The 26,808-nt window shown below is 41.7% G+C and overlaps 1 protein-coding gene across 2 annotated transcripts in view; it reads left to right on the forward strand.

Moving 5' to 3' along the window:
* Positions 1 to 2,063: 2,063 nt before the first annotated feature.
* Positions 2,064 to 26,808, forward strand: part of lasp1 (LIM and SH3 protein 1) — a 193,969-nt gene continuing 169,224 nt past the window's right edge. The window contains exon 1 of one of the 2 annotated variants that reach the window (XM_072249218.1): positions 2,064 to 2,377. In XM_072249218.1, the coding sequence (XP_072105319.1) occupies positions 2,309 to 2,377 (69 nt within the window). In that variant the 5' untranslated portion in view covers positions 2,064 to 2,308. The remainder of the gene's footprint in view (positions 2,378 to 26,808) is intronic. The other variant, XM_072249216.1, reaches the window with a different exon arrangement.

The following is a 26,808-nucleotide window of genomic DNA, read 5'->3' on the forward strand; positions in this document are numbered from 1 at the left end:
GACAGTTTGAACACTTGAATGCTAAGTCAAGACGGAGCTTCAGTGTGGGACAGTCAGTTCTTGCACGGGATTACCAGACTGAAAAGTGGCAACCGGGTACAATTTCTGCCATAGACGGGCCACTGATGTATACAGTGAAGGTGGGAGAGAACGTATAGAGACGTCATGTAGACCAAATCCTGGTTGCTCAGGTGAAAAACACAACAACACCTTGCCTGGACCCCCCCTGACATAGAAGGAAACACTCCTGATGTGACTACATCAGCCTCATCTACAGATAAGCTGTCATGGGTGCTGATGACCCACCTGATGTACCTGTGGAGACTCATTCCCCAAAGCAAACGTTTCAGGACAGACATTACCGGGAGAGGCAGGGAACCCCCCCCCCCCCCAGACTTGAGTTCTAAATGGAAATTAGACCAAAAGTGAAAAAAAGGCTTGTTTTAATTTGTAAACAAATGGTAGGCATTTAAGGGTAAGCATATTTGTTTAGCACAGTTCCCCAGTTAAAAAAAGTTGATGCACTATTAAAATAAAAGGGGAGTGTACCGTATAGCCTACAGTATAATAAGGGACTACTTTATGTTTTAGCAACACGTCGTTGCATGTGCTATTAGGCGCGTATTGATCTGTATGTGTGTGTCAAGTTCGGACTCTACCAGTAAGGTGCCATGAAACTTAGTTCCCGTCTCCAGGGTTTTTATTAATAGTTGTGTAAACAGGCCACAGTTATCAAAGGGGAAATTTGACAGACCCATTTAAGAGAGGTTAGAGGGGTTCAGTCAACGAGGCTGGCTTTAAAAGCACTTTTTAAAGGAGGGAGTGACTTGGGATTAGGAAATTAATTACAGAGTTTAAAGTCTACGGAGGGGAAGGCAAATCATTAATGACGCAATAGCTATAATATACTTCGGAGGTCAGGAATCACGAGAGACTCAGGTTTATTATATAGAATTTAGGGAATGCGATTCTTTTCCCTTCTCCTGTTTATCCAACGATCCACGCTCCAGTCTAGCAGGTGGTGGTAATGCACCTTACAGCTGGTTTGCCAACCGCCATAAAACAACACAAGAAGAAGGAATCACGAGCCCTAACCTACGTGTTTTGTCAAAACAAAACTTCCCTTTTGACCATCCCACACCAGCATCTGTAACTTCCTTACACTCACGCGTTGGAAATATGTTTGTTCCTTCTTGGCCGCTGGTTGAAAGTCTTAGAACCCCTTACCCATGAGCGTTGTAGGAGTTCCCCAGCACCGGTTGTTGGCAAATGAGGATAGTACACATTGGTAACGTGCTGGGTCGTAAGGCCTGTTTCTGTGCTGTACAGCTCTCCGAATTTGAAAATGATTTATTATGACATATGTCGTGAAATTGTTGTTTTGCGGCGGCAGTACGGTGTAAGACATAAAAATACTCTGTTACAGTAAGAAATATATATACGAAAAAATTAGTGCAAAAATAGTGAGGTAGTGTTCGTGGGTTCATAGACCGTTCAGAAAGCTAATGGTGGAGGGGAAGAAACTGTTTCTAAAACGTTGAGTGTGCGTCCTCCTCCCTGATGGTAGCAATGAGAAAAGGGCATGTCTTTGATGGCGAGGCTCCTTAATGACGGATGCTGCCTTTTTGAGGTAGTGTCTTTACAAGGGTTAAAGTATGTGGTTCAATACCGCTTTCTTAAGAATAGCTAGCGTCCGATAATGATTATTCACTTGGCCAGCAACACCTACATTTTGATACACGAATAAATATAAAAAAATACTTTCGTTTTCAGTGCAGCCTCGGTCTTTGAACACACCTGTGGTTGCTAACATGACAACGTTCCTTTATGCATTTTGATAAATAAAAGTTACTTTAGCTGACATCATCTTCAAACAAAAATGACGCACAGAAGCCGAGCACAATTCGTTCGGGATTGTTTGTGGCGTATAAACTCATCGCTTGTTTCTACCGTCTTGCAGTATTGTCGCCTGCCTACAACTCCTCTTCCATTTTCTGAGCGTGCGCGCTCCTTCAGAATCTCTCACCAGCACCTCCCCCGCCCGCCAGCCCGCCAGCCAGCCAGCCAGCCAGCCCGCCAGACCCAACCCTTTTTCGACGTACAGTTTCTTCAGGGCTCGTTCGCAGGGGCCCCTCCTGTTTATTCCCTCATTAGATCAGAGAGAAAACTGCTTCACATAGAAGCGGAAGGAGGTAATCAGATTGAGGGAGCGAGAGAGAAAAAGAAGTGGGAAATATTCAGACATTTGGAAAGACCGAACTGCAGCTAGAAAGCGGGAGAGGCAACAAACAAAAAAAAAGCCTGTAAAATGAATCCTCCGTGCGCTAGATGTAAAAAAATCGTCTATCAAACCGAAAAAGTCAACTGCCTGGACAAGGTGAGCTGAAATCGACACGATGGTCGCGTGCTCCGGGGGTCTACTTGCTCAGCTACATTATAGCTAGTCAGTTTCGCTGTAACGAACTATAGCTCGACAGTTTCATTGTAGTAAACTAGAGCCTGGCAGTTATATGAGGAAACTGTAGCCCGACAGACTCCATAACCAACTGTAACTCGGCGTTTCCCTGTGGAAAACTGTAGCGAAAGCCTGTCATGATTTCCGCTTCTTTTTCTCACTCGTTTTATTTCGGACCTTCTCATCGTTGAAGGCGCCAAGGCGGCGGAAGTATATCAACCCACCCTTTTTCTTTTTCGGACCCAAAGTAAAATCAATTTCCATACGTGAAGATCTGAAGACCTTTTTTTAAAAGAGGTTTTATAAAAGTGTTTATTTTTCAAGGAAGTATTCAAGGCTCCCTCCCTTACAAGGCTTTACTAACTGTGTGTCTCGTTCGTTTGGGAATTAAATTGTCATTTTTGATATAAATTATTTCAGACGTGTTTCATTTAAATCTTAAAAATCAATACAGGTCAGTAGGGCGTTGCAAAAATTGAACGTTTTTTTCGAGATAAGGCTGCTTGGAGGGCGTGGGTCCATTTATCGAACGTTACGCTTTAAAAGCGGATCTGAAAGAGTTTTTAAAATAAAAAGTTCAGATTGTTTTTGAGGGCCTGCGTAAAGCCCGATACCAAAACGTTTTTTTAAAAAGATAAGCAGAGCACTTCACCTTTCTTTAAGACAAAAGAGAAATACTTAGTTTCAAAGGGTTTATTTTCGGTTAAAGGAATATTTTGAGATGAAAGTCAGGAACAGACTTTATAACTTTTTCGAACTCCTTGAAAATTTTGGCTAGATTAAGGTTCAGATACTGTAAATGGAACAGTATATTAATTCAAAAACCTTCATTATTTAGCTTTTTTTTCTTCCTCAGGTGGAGGATTTATTGAGAAATTTTAACTTGTGTTTCTGGTTTACTGTACAAAGATCCTGTAAAGACTGGGAATCCATCCTTTTACAAAATACTTATTTTAACTCCCCCCCCCCCCCCACACACACACACCCACCCACCCACCAGCGTCCAGGCACCTATTGTCCCGCTGTTCCCTATGTTCACTTGGCAGATGCCAGCAGTGTTGTAATACTTAAAGTGACCATTCCTTATGCATGAGTTTGGCCTCGCAGTGAGTGTACAGTAAATGGATTACCGAACTGTGGAGGTGCACTCCATAGGGAAACTGCAAATTTCCCATAAGACCTAGGAGCAAATTAGGGAATGTAGCCTATTGAGTCTGCTCTGCCATTCAACTATGGCTGAATTATTATCCTTCTCAACCCCATTATCCTCCTTCTCCCTGTAACCTTTGATGCCCTTAAACATCCCCAATGAACTGGCCTTCACAGCCACCTGTGATAATGATTTCCACAGATTTACTGCCCTCTGGCTAAATAAATTCCTCCTTACCTATGTTCTAAAGTGGCATCCTTTTATTCTAAGGCTGTGCCCTATGGTCCTACACTCCCCCACTATTGGAAACAATCTCTCCGCATCCACTCTATCTAGGCTTTTCAATGTTTGACATGTTTCATTGAGATTTCCCCTTGTTCTTCTAAACTCCCAAATGTACAGGACACTTAAGTGTTGGAAGTACTCTTCCCATTCTGGTGAAGTGTGATCATCCTGACATGTTTATTAAAATAGTCAAAATAAAATTTTATTACCAATGTATGTATATGTTACCACAAACACAAGAGATTCTGCAGCTGCTGGAAATCTAGAGCAATACACACAAAATGCTGGAGAAACTCAGTTGGTCAGGCAGCATCTATGGAAAAAAGTAAACAGTCGTTGATTTGAGCCGAGACCCTCTTCAGGACCCTTCAGAAGGTTCTTGGAACAAAACGTCGACTGTTCCTCTCCATAGATGCTGCCTGACCAGTTGAGTTTGTCCAGTTTGTGTTTTATGTTGCCATATACTACTTTGAGATTCATTTTCTCACAGGTATTTACAGTAAAATAAAGAAATAGAACATAGAATATTACAGCACAGTACAGGCCCTTCAAACAATGTTGTGCCCACCTTTAAACCTACTATAAGATTAATCTAACCCTTCTCTCCTGCATAACCCTCCATTTTTCTATCATCCATGTGCCTGTTTAAGAGTCTCTTAAATGTCCCTAATGTATCTGCCATGATAGAATGGACTCAATCACCTGAATGTCCCAATTCTGCTACTATGTCTTATGGTCTTGGGTGTTCCATGCACCCATCACTCTCTGTGTAAAGAACTGACCTCTGACACCCTTCCCTATACTTTCCTCCAATGATCTTAACATTATGCACTCCCCTTGTAAATGCAATAAATACAAGTAGAGTTTAGGGAAAATAGAATTTAAGAAAAAGAAAGTACATTAACAAAGTTGGGCAAACAACTAATGTACGAAAGTAGACAAATTGTGCAAATAATGAGAAAATGATATTCTGGACATCAATAGTAAGTAGAAAAATAATGTGGAGTGATTGCAGCTTTTCTTGCCTTTAATAAAGAGCCCATTGCAACTGAAACTAATCCAGCACAGTCCAGTAAATTTATTGTCAAAGTACATATTTGTCATCATAGACAACCCTGAGATTCATTTTCCTGTAGATATAAGTCCATAATAGGATCAGTGAAAGACTAGACCAACTTGGGCATTCAACGGGTGTGCAAAAGACAACAAATTGTGCAAATAAAAAAGAAAGAATAATGAACAATAAATATTAAGAACATGAGATGAAGAGTCCTTGAAAGTGAGTCACCCTTGTGAAAGCCAATTCTCTCTTGTTATATACTATGTGAACTCAATGGTAAGTACAGGCAGTTCAGTTAGAATGTTCAAAGTTCAAATTAAATGCGTTATTAAAGCACATATCTTGTGTCTCACCATATACTACAGAGATTCATTTTCTTGCCAGCATTCACAGTAGAAGAAAAATACAATAGAATCAATACACATAAAGATGGATGAACAACCAATGTGCATAAGAAGGCAAGCTGTGTAAATAATAATAAATAAAGAAATAAGTGAATAAAACTAAGAATATGAGTTGTAGAGTCCTTGAATATGAGTCTATGGGTGGTGGAACTGAATGTACATGTCATTGTATACTACCTTGAGATTCATTTTTTGCAGGCATTTACAGGAAAATAAAGAAATAAAAAAGTTTATGGGAAAAAACTATACATAAAGATTAACAAACAGCCAATGTTGAAAAGTCAAACTGAGAACATGAGTCGTAGAGTCCTTAAAAGTGAGTCTGTGGATGGTGGAATCAGTGCAGGGTTGGGGTGAATGAAGTTATCCACTCTGGTTCAGGAGCCTGATGGCAGAAGGGTAATAACTGTTCCTGAACCTGGTGGTGTGGGACCTGAGGCTCCTGTACCTCCTTCCTGATTGTAGTAGCTATAAGAAAGCATAGCCTGGATGGTGAGGGTCCTTGTGTTCAGTTCTGGTCACCTCATTATAGGGAGGGCACAGAGCAGGTTTACTGGGATGCTGCCTGGTTTACAAGCATGTCTTATGAGGGAAGGTTATGTGAGCTAGGGCTTTTCTCCTTGGAGAAAAGGAGTATGTGAGATGACTTAATAGAGGTGTACAAAATGGTAGAGGCATAGATCCAATGGACAACCAGAGACCTTTCCCCAGGGCAGAAATCCTTAACGTGAGGTTGTAGTTTTAAGATGATAGTAGGAAAGTATAAAAGGGAATATAGGAGGGAGGTTTTTTTTTACATAGTTGCAAGTGCATGGAATGTGCTGCCAGTGGTGGTGGTAGAAGTAGATACATCAGGGACATTTAAGAAACTCTTAGATAGGGACATGAATTATAGAAAAGTGGAGGGCTGTGGGGGAGGGAAGGATTTGATTGATCTTAAAATGTTGGCACACCATTGTGGGCCAACATCGTGTGCTGTATTGTTCTATGTTCTGTTTTCTTCCTGTGTCCTTGTATTCCAGCCCCAATTGCATACCATGTCTTCTCTGCTTATAACAACAACCACATCTCAGAAATATTACAATAAGTATCCAATGCTTGCGAGTCACCAGTGGTTGTGAGATGTGCTGAATGAAAGGCAAGTCTTTTCTTATGCAGTGATTCTTGGACCTTCATTCACACAAAGGCGTTCCTTATCATTATTGGAATTTGGACTGACTACATACAACAATAAACAGACAATGTTGTATTTGCAATTCAGCTGATGTGGATGGTAATTAATTGAAAGTTGTGGGTCAAATTGGGGGGTGGCAAAGTGACCTGATTAACTCAGCAGCAAGCAATCCAGCATTGTGTTGGATGGAATTAATGAAACAGGGTTAACATGATTGCAAAGACGTGTGGTCACGTGGCTGTAATTGGATGGAGTGGGCTTATTGGGCCAGAAGGGCCTGTTACTCTAAATAAATAAACTGATTTTAAGTACAAGATTGTGCAGATGCTGGGAATCCAGAGTAACACACAAAAAATACTAGAGGAACTCAGCAGATCAGGCAGCATCTACGGAGAGAAATAAAAAGTTGATGTTTCAGGCAAGACCTTACATCAGAACTGATTAATCTTGGTTATGTTGGTTTTGTTTGATTAGAGTTCCCCGGTTCCTCTTTAACACCCTACCATCAGATAGGTGGTACCATACTGTAACAAGAACTGTTAGGATGGAAACAGCTTCTTCCCCCAGGCTGTGAGACTACTGAACTCTCTGCCACCACCCAGGTCTCATCATGTAGTGTTATTTACTTTATTAGTTTTTAAAGTTATGACTGTTTACTTTTTAACTTGTATATGCATCTTATTATTTGTTAATTTATTTGTGATAATATTACTTTATGTGTTGTGTGTGTTATATGTACTGTGTTGTGCATCTTAGTCCGGAGGAACATTGTTTTGTTTGGTGGTATACGTGTGTGCGGTTGCTTAACGATAAACTGAACTTGAACTTGGGTTTGGCTTGGTGGGTTGACTATTACAAATACCCTTTGTTCAACCACCCCACCCACTGCCTGTCAGGTGCTTGTAGGTGGCAGCAAATACTTGAGAGCCATTGATATTTCAAAACTGTTAGTACAGACTAATTCTAGCTAGGTACGTGGGCTGAGGATTAGCAAAGAACTTTTGATTCAGATAAATGTGAGGTGTTGTATTTTGGGAGATCCAAACAGCATAGGGTTTGTACAGTGAATGATAGGGCCATGGGGAGCATTATGGAACCAAGGGACCTAGAAGTGCATGTGCCTAGTTCGCTGAGCGGTGTCACAGGTAGATAGAATGGTGAAGAAGATGTTTGGTATGCTGGCCTTTAATCAAGCCACTGAGTATAGGAGTTGTGACAATGCAGTTGGTGAAGCTGCGCTTGGAGAAGTGTGTACAGTTTTGGTCAGCTGGAAGTAAAGATCAGCTTTGTCACAACATTGAAACATATAGTGAAAGCATTTGCTTGTTACCAACCAACATGCTCTGAGGAAGTGCTGGGGACAGCCCGCAAGTGTTGCCAAGCTTCTGGTGCCAAAATTGCATTCCCACAATTTACTAACCCTAATCCATACGTCTTTGGAACGTGTGAGGAAACCGGAGAACCTGAAGAAAACCCATTGTGACAAACTCCTTACAGACAGCGGTGGGAACTGAATGCTGATCACTAGTGTTATAAGACATTGCATTAACCACTAGACTACTGTGTTACCCTATTAAACTAGAAAGACTATAGAAAGGATTTACCAGGATGTTGCCTGGACTTTTGTGGGGGGGGGGGGAGGCTGAGTCACAAGGAGAGGTGTGTACTCTAGAACTTTATTCCCTGGAACGTAGATTAGGTGGTGACCTGATATAGGTATATGTAATCATGGGGGGCATAGAAAGGGTACATTTTCTTTCTCCCTGGGAGGAGGTGTTTAAAAACAAGATCAGAGGTGAGAGATTTGTAAGGGACATTGGGGCAGCTTCTTCATTCAAACAGTGGTGCATATTTGGAATGAGCTGCCAGAAATCATGACTGAGTAGATAAGTACATTGATAGGGAAGGTTTAGAGGGTCATGGGCAAACACAGGCCGATGGGACTAGCTCACTGGGTGTTGGGCTGAAGGGTCTGTTTCCATGACTCTATTCCACTGTCCTTCATTTAAAATTCTCTCCATTGGAAGCAGGTGACTTGCTCCTTCCTATCTGAAGCCCTATGACCCACATCTGGCCTCACAGCTATTTTCCGATTTAATTTTCCCACCAATGAAGCTACCTTGAATTCCAAGCTCTGAAATTCCTGATCTAAACTCGTTGATATCTCCAAGATTCCACTAAATGAACAGGTTCTTGTCATCTGACCCATTGTGTGAGAAGTTCTGTCTGATAATGTTTCTGTGAGGCATTTTGTTTTTGTAAGTCTGCATGTGCAAAGGCTCATCAATTTCCCCATAGATAAATGGTGGGGCACCATGATAACATAGTGCTTGGTGCAATCGCTTTACAGCACCATTCTGTAAAATCAGGGATCGATTCCCGCTGCTGCCTATAAGGAGCTTGTACATTCTCCCCATGACTGGGTGGGTTTCCTCCAGGTGCTCTGGTTTCCTCCCACTTTCCAAAGACATATGGTTAGTGAGTTGTGAGCATGCTATGTTGGTGCCGGAAGCATGGTGAAACTTGTGGGCTGCCCCCACCACACACCTGATGAAAATTATACATTTTACTGTATATTTTGATGTACATGTGGCAAATTAATCTTTATCCTTATTTTTGAATCCAGTAGGTATTGCTCCAGCTGTTAAACACAACTAGATATCAAATATCTTTTAAAATTTTATCAGGTTCCAAACCACTCCACAACGGGTGGATAACTTTTGCAAGGCATAATCACTGCTGTAATACAGAAATCAAAGCAGCAGCAAATTATGCAGTGCAATAACCTATTAACAGTGATGGAGTAATTAACAGATTCAAAGTGTTTCCGTAGTGTTAGATGAAGACTGGTTACCGTGACGACCAGTGACGACAACTAGGTTTCAGAAATTGTAGATCATGAGAAACTGGGGGAGGTGTGAAGGGTTCCATAGGGTGGATATTAATCTAGCCTTTCTGCCCTGGAGAATGATATATCCTACGACAGAAAGCTCGCTGTTCCCAAGTTCATTTGGGAAAGTGGTGATATCCAAGTCTGATAAATCTGATTCTGATTGGGGAATGGTACTGATGTGAAGGCCGGTAAAATGACCCAGCATAGAGTTGGAGGGTTGAAAACCTTCCTTTGGTGACCTAACCAATGTGATTCTACAAAATAACAAAGGGTTAAAAAATAAATATGTACTTCATATCCGAACTTTAACTTCTAACTTTATATTTGATATAATTCTTTATTCTTTATAATTTTTGAATTTTTTTTGATGGATGTCATACCCTGACCAATGCACCACAGCAAATTCCTAATACATATAAATGTATATAGTGAATAAAGTTGATTCTCGATCCTTGGTGAGGGAGAATGTAGGTGGGTGGGGATTTCAAATTCTTTAACTTATTAGGGATGTTTTTGGGTGAGTACAGACGACTTGTTGGCAGTATATTTCATCCCTGGAAGTAATGACAAGTCACATGTACTGTATTACCCAAAATCATACTTGGTAACCTGATTTTATTATGCAGTCAAATTCCAGGAAGTGAACTATGTGAGGCTACAGAGCTTCCTCCCCAGGAGAAAACCTTTTTTTTTAAAAAAAGAGATATTCATCAGTGGTGGTGTCTTGGAGGACATATAGCTGCCTTTAAGTTAGATGGAAATGGTTGCAAGACACAGCAACCTGTGCATGTAATGAAGGTTGACAGCATTGAGGGACTGTTCCAGGGACTTTCAGAGAGGTATTGCATGCAGGGACCATAAGACACCAGAACACTCACCCATCCTCACTGGAAAAAGCCTGTATGCCTAGGCTAGGGTAAACGTAAACAAGCTTTTTTCATTGAATTTAGGTGAGACTAGAGCAAGAGGTCATGGATTAAGGATGAAAGATGAAATGTTCAATGAGAACATGATGGGGAACAACTTCACTCAGAGGGTGGTGAGCATATGGAGTGAGCTGCCAGTGAATATGGTCAATGCAGGTTCACATTTAAGAGAAATTTAGTTAAGTACATGGATGGGAGGGGTACAGAGGGCTATGGTCCAGGTACAGACTGATGATACTAGAAGATTTAATAATTTGGATTGGCTAGATAGGCTGAAGCACCTGTTTTGGTACTGTAGTGTTCTATAACTATGACACTAGTAGCCCATTTGACCCATTGAGTCTGCTCCACCAATTGATAATGTCTGATGTATTTTCCCTATCAATCCCATTCCCCTGCCTTCTCTATGTTTGCCTTTGGTGCCCTTAATGAACCTATTAATCTTTCCTTTAAATATACCCAATGACTTGGCCTCCAAAGCCATCTATGACAATTAATTCCACAGATTCCCCACCCCCTGGCTAAAGAAATGCTGAAGAGAGTCTCCTCTTCATTCCTCCAATCAGTATTTAAATTGTTTATATTTGCATTTACTGATACAGCACAGTAATGGACTCATGCCACCTAATTATACCGGTGTGACCAATGGCAACTCAGTGGTAAGCATAACACCTCAAAGCAGCAGCAATCAGAGGTCAATTCCTGCTGCTGTCTGTATGACCTCCAGTGACTGTGTGCGTTTCCTCTGGGTTACCAGCAAAAGTGCATCAGAAGGTTTTTTTTTTGTTTTTCACACCATTTTCTGTAACTGCTAGAGACTATTGTCTGGGGAAAATCGCAGGAGATCTGCAGTTTCTGAGATACTCAAACCACCCCACAATTATTCCACAGTCCAAGTCACTGAAGTAGATCACATTTCTTCCCTATTCTAATGTTTGGTTTGAATGGCTCCTTGGGGACACTCATAGCCCAACAGATTAGTAACATTATACTGTCTTACAGAAACATGAACCTTGTCCTATACGTGAGCCCACCAATCTTCAGGCCAGGTCACTTGGACTTGTGTTAATATTGTTTTGTGACTGTATGTGCTGGATCATAACCATGTGTGACTGCACCTGTGTGTGTGTGATTTGTACGTTGGCCCCAGAGGAATGCTGTTTGGTTTTGCTGTTGGCATATGTATGGTTGAATGACAATAAACTTGAACTTGCAATCCTTTGTTTTTCTGTGACTCATTGCCCTTGAGAAATATTCAGTACCCAAGTGAGAGCTTATAGATCAGGGGTTCCCAACCTGGGGTCCACGGACCCTTTGTTTAGTGGTAGGGCTCCATGGCATAAAAAAGGTCAGGAACCGCTGTAGTAGAGTGAGTTAATGTCTGATCCAACAGTGAGACACTCCCTCTACATCTACTGGTGTAGCTAACTTAAATTTTCCTTTCAGTTTGTCTCTTGGAGCGAGACTTGAAACACAGCTTGGATTCTAACTGCGGAACATCAGTGAGGATCATTGGCAAAAGTTCCTGTTCTAATTGCTTGCTAAATTACTCGTGGAAGAGAGTGTGAGGAGGAAGGGAGGAGGGGAAGAACTGGGGGAGGTGAAGACGGATATCAGATAAAGAACAGAATCAGGGTTGACTGTCACTGTGAGAAACTGTTATCTAGGAGGAAGTAAATAGCTCCTTGGGGGCACCCAGAGCCCAAAGGATTAGAACCTCACTCTATTTCCTCCTTTATAATTATCGTTGCTCAATTGTTAGTTGGAAATTTGAGGTTGAAGTTTTGATAATTCTGGTATTGAAGAATATGAGAGAGAAAGCAAGTCTGTATGATTGATTGATCCATGAATCAATCACCTCGAAATGAAATGAATCTCAAGGTAGCATATGGTGGCATACACTCAGTGATCACTTTATTCTATACAGGAGTGGAATCTGGCATGATCTTCTGCTGCTGTGTCCTATTCACTTCAAGGTTTGATGTGTTGTGTGTTCAGAGATGCTCTTCTGCACACCACTGTAGTAATGTGTGGTTATTTGAGTTACTGTCACCTTCCTGTCAGCATGAACCAGTCTAGCCATTCTCCTCTGACTCTCATTAACAAGGCACAGAGCTGCTGCTCTCTAGATGTTTTTTTGTTTATTGCTCCATTCTCTGGACACTTTGGGAAAATCTCGGTAGATCAGCATTTTCTGAGCTATCAAACCGCTCGTCTGGCACCAACAATCATTCCACTGTCAAAGTCACTTAGAGCATAACCTCTTCACCATGTCTGGCTGCTTTTATGCATTGAGTTGCTGGCACATGATTGGCTGATTAAATATTTGCATTAACCAGCAGGTGTACATAATAAAGTGGCCATTGAGTGTGTATATATACTTTGTTAATAAACTTACTTGGAGTTTGATTTTGACTTAATATCAATGTCCCTGAATAGTCTGAGGGACTGAATGGTTTCTAGTTTTTTCTATGGAGTGACCACTACCTTAATAACTTTGGATGAAGACTTTGAGTAAATGTCTACACTGTGGAAAAAACTGTTTTAAACTGTGTTGAAAAGCATTTCAGAATCATTCATTTGGAATGCTCCAGAGCACAGGGCAACATCTGAACAGCCAGGATTGTGTTGCAATAGCCGTATCGTTTGGATAAGGGCATTTCAACACCAAGGTCCCTTCAGACTTAATTTCCTTTGCTCTTTCCCCTAAAATTCCAGGCTTGTGCTCAGGTCACTGATTCTGTCCTCACAAGTAGCTCATCTGACGCGATGTTTGTGAGCCTAAACACCTTTTCAAATGGAGAACTTGCCTGTAGGCCGGTTTGAAATGTGCCTCTTTTGGCTTTGCAAAGAGGTTTATTTACATATTCATAAAACTTTCATCAGAGCTGTGCCCTTCCTGTACGAGGCGTGAGAGAAGAGGGAAACATTGCCTAACCATGGTTAGAGGTTACCTGAGCTGCTCTGTGTCCCTAACCTCTTCAAAGTTCAAAGATCTCAGTAAATTCAAAGTGAATATATTATCAAAGTGTGTATACGTCATTCTTTAGTACCTTGAGATTCATTGTCTTGCAGGCATTCACAGTAGATACAAAGAAACACAACTGAATCAGTGAAAAACTACACACAAGGGTGGAAAAACAACAAATATACAAAAGAAGACCAAAAAAACATGGTTGAAGGGTAATAACTGTTCCTGAACCTGGTGGTGTGGAAAGTAAGGCTCCTGTACATCCTTTCTGAAGGCAGCAGTGAAGAGAGCATGGCCTGGATGGTGAGGGTCTACCAAGAGCAGAAAGAGATTAGGTTTATTATCACTGATGTATATCATGAAATCCGTTGTTTTGCAGCTGCATTACATTGCAATACATCAAAACGCATATTTGAACTTACAATAGGAAATATAAATGAGTAGTGCAAAAGGAGAGCAAATTAAGGAGGTAGTGCTCATGGGTCATTCAGACCATGTGTATCTCCAGGCTCCTCTACCTCCTCCCTGATGGTAGAAATGAGAAGAGGGCATGTCTTGGGTGGTGAAGGCCCTTAATGATGGATGTTGGCTTGAGGCATTGCCTTTTGAAGATGTCCTTGTTGGTGGGGAGGCCAGTGCCCATGTTTGAGCTGGCTCTGTGGCTTTTTCTGACATCAGACCAGGAACCATCTGTGGACAGAGAATAGAATTGACACCTTTGTGTTAATTCCTTGGGTAGAACATGACCATGGTTCTGATGAAGGATCTCTCTCTCTCTGTCTTGTTTTACGACGGTTGGCACCCAGCTTACTGGTGCATTACCGCCACCTTCTGCTCCGGAGTGTGCAATAGATGTACATTCTAAATCTCTTCACCCAATCACACTCACACTCACTCACACCCACCCACCCACCCACACCCTAACCTACAGTTTATCCTACCATCTTTGGATGATGAAGGATCTTGGACATGAAACCTTTGCTTTCCTTCTCTTTGCCGCCTGATTTTCACTCTGATCTGATGTTCAGGGTTGTTGGGTTGGATTTCAATGTTTGCGTTGCTATGTCTGCCTTCTTCCTCCCTATAGTAGGACAGAAACCCAGTTTTTATTGTGCTGCAGCTTGGCACTGGGACAAGGGACATGATTTAAGTAGTTTAAATGATGAGAGTTGGCTGACCAACTTTGAGCTGAAGCAGTGCCAAAAGTAGTTCTGGAACAAAGGACGTTGGGGGAGGGGGGGGGGCCAGCTGGGTGAATTTTCAAGGCAGAGCCTCTGAAGATTGGCTTGTGAGTGTGGTGAGAGAAAGGTAGTGTCCTGAAACAGCTTACAATGCACAATCATAAAAGCGTATAAACTCCTTCACTGTGCTGTAAAGGTCAGATTGATTGACTATTGACTGATGTCTTGTTAAGTTATTTTTTACATGGAATTAGGGCAAGCTATGGCATAGAAATGGTCTGTGTAACCTAATTCATCTCTTCCTATATATTCCACGAGTATGTTATCACTTTGTGGTAGGCTTTCAATGTGCTTTTATTTAGAGATACACACAACGAGGCAATTGCATGTCTTTGGACTGTGGGATGGAATCCATGTAGTCATGGGGAGAATGTATAAAGTTCTTACAGATGGAGGCAGGCTGGCACAACGTACCAGTTAGCGCTACGCTTAACAGTGCCAGCTGTAAGATCAGGGTTCAATTCCTGATGCTGTCTTTAAGAAGTTTGTAAGTTCTCTCCGTGACCATGTTGTTTTCTCCCACATTCCAAAGGATGTACAAGTTGTGGGCACACTGAAAGCATGGAGACACTTGCAGGCTGCCTCCAGCTTCTTGGATTGTGTTGGTTGTTTTGATGCTTCAGTGTACATGTGACAAATAATACTAATCTTTAAACCCCTGGGTTGCTGATGCTGGAATAGTGTTCCGCTAACTGCTACACAACTGTCCCTCTCTTTTTGCACTACTTATCTATTTTATATTATTTATAGAAAATTTTCAATGTACTGCTGCTACAAAACAAATTTCACAACATGTCAGTGATTATAAACTGGATTCTGATTCTGAGTAGGTTTATATCAGTCGACACCATATTGTGGGCTGAGAGGTTCCATACTTTTCTATGTTCCTCCCAGACTCCAAAACACACACAGGCTTGTGGGTTACTTGACCACTGTAAAATTGCCCCAAGTTTGTAGGTGTGGAGGGAGGGTTTGATGGAAATGTGAGGAAAATGAAGTGATTTGGGGATAGGATTTATGCTTCACTCGCCTTGGTGCTGAGCTGACTTGACAGCTGTGGCCTGTAGCCATCAGGCTCCTGGACTGGCTTCACTTGCCATAGCTCTGTGGCTGTGGACTCACTTTTGGGGACTCCGATTCATATTCTGGGTACTGTATTATTTATTCATTTTTTTAAATCGTTTGCACGATTTGGTTTTTCACACATTGGATGTTTGTTGGTCTTTGTATGTGACTTTTCATCAATTCTATTGTGTTTCTTTGTTTTGTAGCTGCTAGCAATCCCAAAGTTGTATATGGTATACATATTTTGATAATAAATTTATTTTGAGCTTTGAAATAGTTATTGATACTTGGCACAGACTCTGCAGGGCTTAAGGGCGGGCTTCTGTGCTAAATTTGTCGTTACTTCCACGCAGGAGTGAGCACGTTCAGATTCAACTTCTCTCACCAACTCTATTTTGAGTTTACTTTTCAGTTCTAAAGTTAATAATTTACAAGATGTCTGTACAGCTTAAGTGTCCTTCAGAAAATGGTATCTCTTTCAGATCTTTCTGCCACAAATACTAAATGTCTGATTGAAGTATTGGGCTGGCCTGAGACATAATTAACTATTGTCAGCCAGGGAACAGTTTGCCTCTTGTGATTCTCAATGGGACTCTCTGTTCCGTATGGGTATGTGGCTGTTGCACTGACTGTTTCCTGTCTGCTGGGCAAGGGCAGTCTCATTGCTCCATGAGTTGTTTTACTGTTTAGTTGGGTGCTAGATATGCCGTGTCGTGCAGAGAGCCAGTTGCTTAAGCCAGTGTTTATTGAAAATCGGGACCTTTGACCGAGGTGCTTCATTTATGGTGCAGTCTATAATGTTGTTCAGGGGAAGCATTCTTGCCTTGTTGTTGAGATGTTGTGGGTTCAAGTTCCGTTTGAGCATGTAATGAAGGCTGATGTGCCAGAGCACTGAGGGAATACCGTACCAGTTGCAGAGCAAGATGCTAAATCTTCCTTTTGCCCTGGGCAAAAATAGCTAATACAAGGGAGGGGGGGGGCAAGGTTTGAAGGCGATTGGAGGAAGGTATCAGGAGAATGTCAGAGGTAGGCTTTTTTACACAGACTGAGGGGGGTGTGTGGAATGCCCTGCCAAGGATGGTGGTAGAGGCAGATACATTAAGGGCATTTAAGGAACTCTTAGATGGGCACAAATTTTTATTTTTATTTATTTAGATATACTGCTTGGAACAGGCCCCTCCAACCTTTCGAGTCATGCGACCAGCATCCCCTGATTTAACACTAGCCTAATGACAGGACAATTTACGATGACCAATTAACCTACTAACCGGTATGTCTTTGGACTGTGGGAAGAAACCCACCCAACCCATGGGCAGGATGTCCAAACTCCTTACAGAGGACACCAGGATTAAACTGAACTCCAACATCCTGAGCTGTAATAGAGTCGCTAAAATGGAGGGTCATGTAGAAGGGAAAGGTTAGATTGATCTTGGAGTAGGTTCAAGAGTCGGCACAACATCTTGGGTTGAATAGCCTGTACTGTGCTGTAGTGATCTATGTTCTATATAAATTGAAGTAAAGTTTGAATGATGGCAATGATCAAAATTGAAGAAGTGTACAATAATTGAGATTAAGATTTATTTATTACATGTTCATTGAAACATACTGAAATGTGTCATTTGTATTAACAACCAATACACCTGAGGATGTGCTGGGGAGCAGCCCACAAGTGTCGCCACTTGTTCTGGTGCCAAAATAGCATGTTCACAATGCTCACCACAACAACACAAGCAGCAGCAACAACAACAAAAACAAATTAAAACAACGGCAAAGCAAGCCCCTTTTGTTCTCGTTCTCTCCCCCCCCCCACCGTCTCCCCCACCCCCATCTAGTGAGGTAGTGGTTCATGGACAATTCAGATATCTGATGATGGAAAGGAAGAAGCTGTTCCTAAACATTGAGTGCTGCATCTTCAGGCTCCTGTATCTTCTCCCTGATGGTAGTAATTAGAAGAGGGCATGTCCTGGATGATGAGTGTCCTCAGTGATGGATGCCACATTCTTGAGGCATTGTCTATTGAAGATGTCCTCGATGCTGGGGAGTCTAGTGCCTACAATGGAGTTGGCATTTTCCATTCCTGTGCAGTGGCTCCTCCATACCAGGTGGTGGTGCAACCAACCAAAATGGTCTACACAGTACGTCTGTAGAAATTTGCTAGAGTTTTTAGTGACATCCCAAATCTCCTCGAACTCATAATTAAATATAGTGGCTGCTGTGCTCCTTCATAATTGCATCAATGTGTTGGGTCTAGGATAGACACTCAGGAACTTGAAGGGTTCTACCCTACTCATCTGGAGACACAAGACTGAATCTCTCTTAAGTAGCTGGGGATTGTAAATTCAAGTAATTACATCTGGAATAAAAAACGCTGTCATCAGGAACTGTGATGAATGGTTGTAAAACCTTATCTTGGTAGAGTACCAAATGGGTTCCTTCTCTGCTGCTATTAATTTTCTATGGCTCTGTGCAAATAGTTTGCTGAGCATCAGGTAGAATATTTACCAAATGACAAAAACACCACCAAACACCCAATGTGTGTTAAAAACAAACAAACAAACCCAAACACTAATCCTTCTACCTGCAGTATACCATATCCCTATCCCTCCATCTTCCTTACATCCATGTGCCTGTCCAAACGTCTCTTAAAAGCCTCTAATGTATTTGCCTCTACAGTATACCAGGCAGTGCATTCCAGGCATCCACTACTCTCTCAGTAAAAAAAACTTACCCCTCACATCCCCCTTGAGCCTACCCCCTCTCACATTCGATGCATGCCCATTGGTATAAGACATCTAAACCCTGGGAAACAGATGTTCCCTGTCCACTCTTTCTATGTCTCTCATAATCTTATAAATCTCTATCAGGTCTCCCCTCAGCCTCTGGCGCTCCAGAGACAACAAACCAAGTTTATCCAGCCTCTCATGGTAGCACATACCCTCTAAACCAGGCAGCATCCTGGTAAGTCAATTCTGCACCCTCTCCAAAATCTCAACATCCTTCCTATAGTGGGGCAAACAGAAATGTAAATCCAGATGAGGCCTAGCCAGAGTTTTATACGACCAGAAGGCACAGCTTCAGAATAGAGGGACGTCCATTTAGAACAGAGATGAGGAGGAATCTCTTTAGCCAGAGTGTGGTGAATCTGTGGAATTTGTTGCCTCAGGCGGCTGTGGAGGCCAAGTCATTGAGTGTATTTAAGGCAGAGGTTGATAGATTCTTGATTAGTTAGGACATAAAGGGTTGTGAGGAGAAGGCAGGAGACTGGGGCTAAGAGGGAAAAGGATCAGCCATGATGAAGTGGTGGAGCAAACTCAATGGGCCACATGGCCTAATTCTGCTCCTATATCTTACAGTCTTAACTCACAGAACAGGAACCACAGAGTCCCTGAAAGTATGTCTACAGCCACAGAGCCAGTTTAGTGCTGAGGTGAGTAAAGCCTCATGGAGTAGTGAGCCTCAATGCCTTGATCTTTTTTAACCTGGCTCAGCGCTTAAATTGGCCATACATCAGTTTATTTTCCACTCTCAGGGCCGGGCCCTGCCACTTCAATCATCCCGAAGTCTCAATTCTGCTCCAGCAATGGCCGAAGTTGTCATACCTGCATTCTTGGAAGTCCAGTCCGCTGAATCCTTCAGATACTGCAAAATTGACAGTTCAAAAGCACAACTCCCGATGGGAAATTACAGTCTTAAGAATTAGAACTGCAGTTATCGTAATCCAGAAAAAATATATTAGGATATAATAGTTTTGTTTGTTTGTTTCCACAAAATATCGCCGTGTCTCGCCACTGCCATGTGACTCTGTCAGAAATTCTTTTTTGCCTTGCTGGTCAGTGCATCCTTCCTCAAGGTTTATCTCACAGTCCCTGTTGACAATCTTCCCTCATCAGCTGCAGGAAGTTTAACTTGGCTGAGGATGTGTGTTTATTTCAGTGCCTGGATTACCGAGTTCATTAAAGCACTTGGAGCAACAGAGAACTCTTGCTCATTCTAATGTTCTGTGGAATAAACAGTCGACATTTCAAGCTGAGACTTTAATCAGGACTCTTCATCGTTCCTGATGAAGGGTCTCGGCTTGAAATGGCGACTCTTCCATAGATGCTGTCTGACCTACTGAGTTCCTCCAGCATTTTGTATGTGTTATTCTGGATTTCCAACATCTGTAGAATCTCTTGTGATTAAGAGAAACATTACCCAATAAGTCAGAGTTCCTCCAGCATTTTGAATGTTTCTGCACCACATGCCTCAGTCAAGTTCCTTAACACTTGTAATCTAGTCCTTTAGAGCAAGCTAAATAGGTCAATATTGTACGCTGTTGTGGATCACTGGGTAGAGATCCCAGACCAGAACCAAAATTGAGCTGACCTCAATACTGAGGGAATGCTTCGCTTTTGGGGGTGCTATCTTTCAGAGGGGTCTTGGGTGGCATGGTGGCACAGCTGGTAGAGTCTTACAGCTCCAGAGACCTGGGTTCAATCCTGACCTCGGTACTGTGTGTGTGGAGTCTTCATGTTCTCTCGGACCATATGACTACCTTCGGGTGCCCTGGCTTTCTTGCACATTTCAAAGCAAGTTGGCAGACCAATAGGCCTTTGTAGGTTTCCTCTTGTGGTAAAGTTTCATTATGGGAGTTGATGGGAATCTGAGGAAATTATTACTGAATCTAGTTAAATGGGTCGTTGACTTGTTGAGTCAAAGATTCAAATACATCATAGTTCAATACCTGCTGCTGTGTGTAAGGAGTTCGTATGTTCTCCCCATGACTGCATGGGTTTCCTTTGATTTCCTCCCACATCCCAAAGACATACAGGTTCAGGCTAGTAAGTTGTGAACATGCTGTGTTGGCGCTGGAATCAGGGTGTTCCCAGTACATCCCTGATGCAAATGAGGCATTTCACTATTTGTTTTGAGGTACATGTGACAAATAAAGCTCATCTTATTATGTTGAACTGTAGTCCCATCTCTTCTCTCTTCTCCAATGGATTTAAAGGATTTTATAGTCCTGTCAGGGAAAAAAGTGAATAGAAGCTGTCATCAATTTATATTTCCTCAGCAGGAGGGTGGTTGTTGGGAGTTGTGTTTCAGACTGGAGTTCTGTAACCAGCAGAAGTCTGCACGGATCATGCTCGGTCCTTCACTGGTGGTCAAATATTAATAAATTAGAAGAGAATGTTCGTGCTACATTTAGTAAGTGTACAGATGTCTAAGATGTGGTATATTTAGTAAATTTGCAGGTAATACAGTGTGGTCCAGTGAACAGTGAAAGCTATCCAAGTTTGTAGCAGGATCTAGATCAACTGAAAAATCAGGTAAAGGAATGGCTAATGTAATTCAACTTGCTCGGTGTGAAGTTATACATTTTGGGAAGTTAAACCAGGCCAAGAGAGAGACAATTGAACGTATTGAATAGAGGGTTCTTGGAGTGCAAGTACATATTTCCCTGAATGTGTTAGCACATGGGTATGCTTGCCTTTGTTAGCTGAGGCATTGAATGCAGGTGGTGTGCTGTTGAGTGCTGTTTGGCCACACTTGGAATATTATGTGCAGTTCTGGCCACCACACTGTAGAAAAAATGTGACTTAGGGTGCAGAAAAGATTTACAGGAATGATGCTTGGATTGGAGGGCTTGAGTTATGAGGAGCAATTGGATAGACTGGGACTACTTTCCTTGGAGAGAAGGAGGCTGAGGAAGACCTCATGGGTACTTATAGGATCACGTGGGGCAGGGGTAAGGTGTGTTTTCCAAAGTATGGACATGTACAAGTAGAGGGCATAGGTTTAGGATGAGAAAGGAAATATTTAGAGATCTGAGCAAGTATTTCAAATGGAAGGTTGTGGGTATATTGAACGGGGTGGTAGAGGTGGGTACAATTACAGCATTTAAAAGGCATTTCCTCCAGCATTTTGTGCTTATTGCTCAGGATTTCCGGCCTGTGTTTATGATATGCTGCTCAACTGCCAGGTTAATGAGCAGCCGTCAGACTCCTGGACTGGCTTCACTCGCCTCAGCACTGAACTGACTCTGCAGCCTTCAGAGACCCTGTGGCTCACGTTCTCAGTGTTATTTGTTTACTTGTTTTTTTTTTACTATTTGCATGGTTTGTCCTCTTTCACATTGGATGTGTGTCATTCTTTGTGGTTTCTCATGGTTCCTGTTGTGATTCTTTGTTTAGTGGGTGCCTGCAAGGATATTGTATATGGTATCACACACAAAATGCTGGAGGAATGCAGCAGGCCAGGCAGCATCTATAGAAAAGAGTAAACAGTCAATGTTTCGGGCCGAGATCCTTCTCCAGTCCATCGGTTCTTGGTCTGGCTAATTCTCTTTAAATCACTGAGCGTACACTTTGTGAAGTTATTTTCTTTTTCTTTCAGAAAGATTTCTTTTCGTATTGGATTTTGTCTGCATTCTAGCAGTACTTAATATTTAAGCACCACAGATAGAATTCTATTGCAAGTCTCTTAATTCCAGGTGGAAGAATCATAGATTAATGTTTTTGGGCACAATGTTTGTAACAATTCCAAAATCTGGTGAAAGGTTGCATTTGAAACGTTATACCCCTTCTCAAATTTTCACTGATGCTATTGCATTTTCATTTTTGGGGTGGCAGGATAATATAACAGTTGGTTGTAACACTTTACATTGGCGGTGATCAGGGTTCAATTCCCACCGCTGTTTGTAAGTTTATATCCCACTGCCCCCTTAATGTTCTGTGTCTTCCAAAGGGAAACAAAATTGACCACTTCCTCCAAATGACCACTTCTCCAAAACGCAGGCGTAGAGATAGGATATATTCCGGATGATCTGTTACTGGATTTTCGCCAATAAATGTTTGCAGTCCTGGGGCCTGTTATTTTGCTTTATCTCCAAGTAAAAATATAAATTATTCCTGCTGCTAAAAACTGACACTCCATCACAGTGTACATTTATCCGGAATTGCAGCATATTTCACCCATGCTGCCAGGTTCATCAGAATGGAAAGATAATTTTGATTCTGAAATACGTTACAAGCACAACAATCTATTTAGTACCTGTGCTGTGTTATGGATTGAGAGGTTGCATACCCGTGCTAATTTTTAATTTGTTATTCATTTATTTGTTAAATGTGGGCACTGGGAAGGTTGGCATTAATTTTCTGTCCTAATGCCTTCTGAACTGAGTGACTTGTTGGGTCACTTCAGGGCAATTGGGAGTCAACTGCACTCAGTGGCCATTTTATGAAGTATCTCCTATATCTAATAAAGTGGCCACTGAGTGTAATTTGGTGTAGTTTATCCACTTCAGGTTTGATGTGTGTTCAGAGATACTCTTCTGCACACCACTGTTGTAACACGTGGTTATTTGATTTACTGTGACCTTCCACCTTCCTGTCAACTTGAACCACTCTGGCCATTTTCCTCTGACCTTTCTCATTAACAAGGCATCTTCACCCACAGACCTGCTACTCACTTTTTTTTTTGTTTATCACACCATTCTCTGTACACTTTAGACACTGTTGTACATAAAAATCTCAATAGATCAACAGCTTTTGCCACATAATTGGCTGATTAGATATTAGCATTAACAAGCAAGTGTTCCTAATATGGCCAGTGAGTGTATATTGGTAGGTCTATAGTCACAAATAGACCAGACTCCTCAGTGACACACAGATGGAGCAAGTACCTTTTGTCAACGATCACCTAAAAAAGATAGATTTCAGATGTGTGCATGCAGAGCTGCCACATATCAACATGGCATCTGCTTGAGTCAAACCTCAGTATTTTGCAAGGATGGCTAGATAAGTAAGTGATTGGAAAGGTTTAGAAAGGTATGGGCTAATGGTTAGCAAATGAGACTAGCTTAGGTAGTTTAAGGATATTAGCAAAATCTATAAACCCACTTTCAAGAATGCTATAATTCATGTTCTCAGCATTATTTATCTAGTTTTATATTTGCACAATTTGTCTTTTGTTCACAGGTTGCTTGTTAGTATTTTATTGTGTGTAGATTTTCATTGATTCTATTATATTTTTTCTACTGCGAATGCCTGCGAGAAAATAAATCTCAAGGTAGTATCTGGTGGCAAATACATACTTTGATAATAAATTTACTTTGAAATTTAAGCTTTCAAAATGAATGTCAAAGTAGTACATGTTAACATGTATTGTACGTACTTCGATAATACACTTACGATTGCTTAGCTTAGGTAGGCACTTTGGTGGGTATGGACTAATTGGGCCATGCTATATTGCTCTGACTCCAAGTGGTATGCATACCCTTGTGGGATTTAAGTTCCCACACAACTATGTACACTTCCTCCTAGCCTAACATTCCACATTTCCCAAGTCTAATTTTCTCTGTAAACCTAGATACATCCCACTTCCCCATAATGTCTGTGTCTTCCAAAGAAAATAATAATTGACCACTTTCCCCAAACACAGGTGTAATGATTGGATATATTCCATGTGGATTGTTGTGGGATATTTGTCATTTAATGCTGTCATTAGTGGCAGAAAAATGGAGAAATGGTCTGTTGACTTCCACCCAATGATTCATTTGGTGAGGATCACTGACTATTTAGCCTTCAGTTAAGCTCTCATTTTTGGCTAGGTCAATGGCAGTTCTGTTACCACTGATCTTGGTAACATTGAGATGTGAAGAAATAATGCTTGCTCTTCTGATTGCCATGTGGGAAAACCCGTCTACCTCCATTCAGTGGCACACCTGTACACCTTGTTAATGCAGACATCTAATCAGCCAATCATGTGGCAGCTACTCAATGCATAAAAACATGCAGACATGGTCAAAGGGTCCAGTTGTTGTTTAGACTGAACATCAGAATGGGGAAGAAATGTGATCAAATTGACTTTGAGCATGGAATGATTGTTGGTGCCAGACAGGGTAGTTTGAGTATCTCAGAAACTGCTGATCTGGTATTTTCACACACAACAGTCTCTTCTAGTTTATGGAGAATGGTGTGAGAAACTAAAAACATACAGTGACTGACCATTCTGTGAGTGAAAACGCCTTGTTAATGAGAGAGATCAGAGCAGAATGGCCAGACCGGCTTAAGCTGACAAGAAGGGAACGGTAATTCAAAATAACTACGTGTTAGAATCTCTGGGTGAAAGTCAACTTCTAGTACCTAATAGAGTGGCGACTAAGCATACATGTGTAAACCTCCTTGATTTTAGATTATGCATCTGTTGTTTGCACTCACACCTCCAACTGGGGTAAAGACAATACTTAGGAATGATTGACAGTTGTCACCATGTCTGATGGTGACAGATTTCTGCTGTCCTTCTATGATGTGAACTCCATGAAGAAACCTGTGCAGCAGAGATTTAAGGTGGAAAATCCATTGCAGTGGGGCATTTCCACTCTTCTGACCTCAGAAGTTCGGATCTAGTGGTATGAGTAGTTGTCACATCTTGTGTCTTCCTTGGTTGCTGTGGATGACCATGACTTTGTGTGTGCTTTGTCCTGCCTTTCGCTCTTCACGAAGAGTTGCAGAACCACCTTCCTGACTGTTGCCCATCTGCCCAGTCTACTGGAGCTGACTTCGCATGCTAAGATGGGCATGTCTCTATTTCTCCGGGGTATGAGGCTTGCTGGATTCCCTCACCTAGTTTAGTCTACATGTGGAAGCAGTGTACCAGGGTGCGGCTGAGTATTACAGGGTATATATGACATACACTCAGTAGCCACTTTAATAGGACCACCTGCTTGTTAATATAAATATTTAATCAGCCAATCATGTGGCAGCAACTCAATGTATAAAAGCATATAGGAATGGGGAAGAAATGTGATCTAAGCACTTTTGACCATGATTGTTGTTGTCAGATGGGGTGGTTTGCGTATCTCAGAAACTGCTGATCTCCTGGGATTTTCACACACAACAGTTTCTAGAGTTCATAGAGAATGTGAGAAAAACAAAACAAAACAAAAAATCCAGTGGATGGCAGTTCTGTGAGCAAATTTGAGAGAGGTCAGAGGAGAATGGCCAGAATAGTTCAAACTGACAGGAAGGTGACAGTAATTCAAATATAATGGTGTACAGAAGGACATCTTTGAGTGCACAACATGTCGAACCTTGAAGTGTTCTGGCTGTAGCAGCAGAAGACCACAAACATACACTCAGTGGCCATTTTTTTTAGGTACAGAAGGTACCTAATAAAAAACTTGAGGCTGATTTAATCCAGGAAAGGACGTACCCCATGGAAAGGAGAGTTTCGGAAGATTTGGGCTATGGCCTTGAGGGAACTATTAAACCAGCCATTGCCCAAAGACCAGTGGATATATTGAAATGCTGCAGATATTCTGAAGGTCAGGTGAAAGTTGAGTTAATATTTTAGTTTGATTACCATATGTCCATAAGATGTAGGAGCAGAATTAGGCCTTTCTTCCACCATTCCATCATGGCTGAATTATTATCCTTCTCAACCACAATCTCCTGCCTCCGTAGCCTATGGCACCCTTACTAATAAGGAACCTATCACCTTCCACTCTAATTAAGCCTGGTCTCCTTGGCCATCTGATGGCAATGCATTCCACAGATTGGGTAAAGAAATTCCTCCTTATCTCTGTTTGAAAGGGGCATCCTTCTATTCAGAAACTGTGCCCTCTGGTTCTAGACTCCCTATCCCCACTATAGGAAATATTCTCTCCAAGTCCACTCTCTCTAGGCCTTTCGATATTTGATAGATTTCAATAAGATTTCCCCCCCTTCATTCTTCTAAACTCCAGTGAGAACAAGCCCAGAGCCAACAAAAGCTTCTCATACGTTAACCCTTTCTTTCCCAGAATCATTCTGGTGAACCTCCTCTGGGCCCCCTCTAATGCCAGCACATCTTTTCTTAGATAAGGGGCTCACAGTACTCCAAGTGCAGTCTGACCAATGCCTTATAAAGCCTCAGCATTATATCCTTGCATTTATATTCTAGTCCTCTCGAAATGAAATCAAGCATTGCATTTGCCTTCCTCACCACCAACTCTATCTGCAAATTAACCTGAACGGTCACTGTTATGAAACATGAGCTCTGTTTCTCCTGCCACAGATGCTCCCTGACCTGGCTGAATATATCCAGCATTTTCAGATTTTATATCAAATTTCCAACATCTGGCTCTTGGATCTCCATGAATACATCTTGTGTGTGCTAACGTGCCGGTGATGATCTTGGCTTGCTTACAACTCTGATCCTTGT

The sequence above is a fragment of the Mobula birostris genome, chromosome X (assembly GCF_030028105.1).
Source record: "Mobula birostris isolate sMobBir1 chromosome X, sMobBir1.hap1, whole genome shotgun sequence".
Lineage (NCBI taxonomy): Eukaryota > Metazoa > Chordata > Chondrichthyes > Myliobatiformes > Myliobatidae > Mobula > Mobula birostris.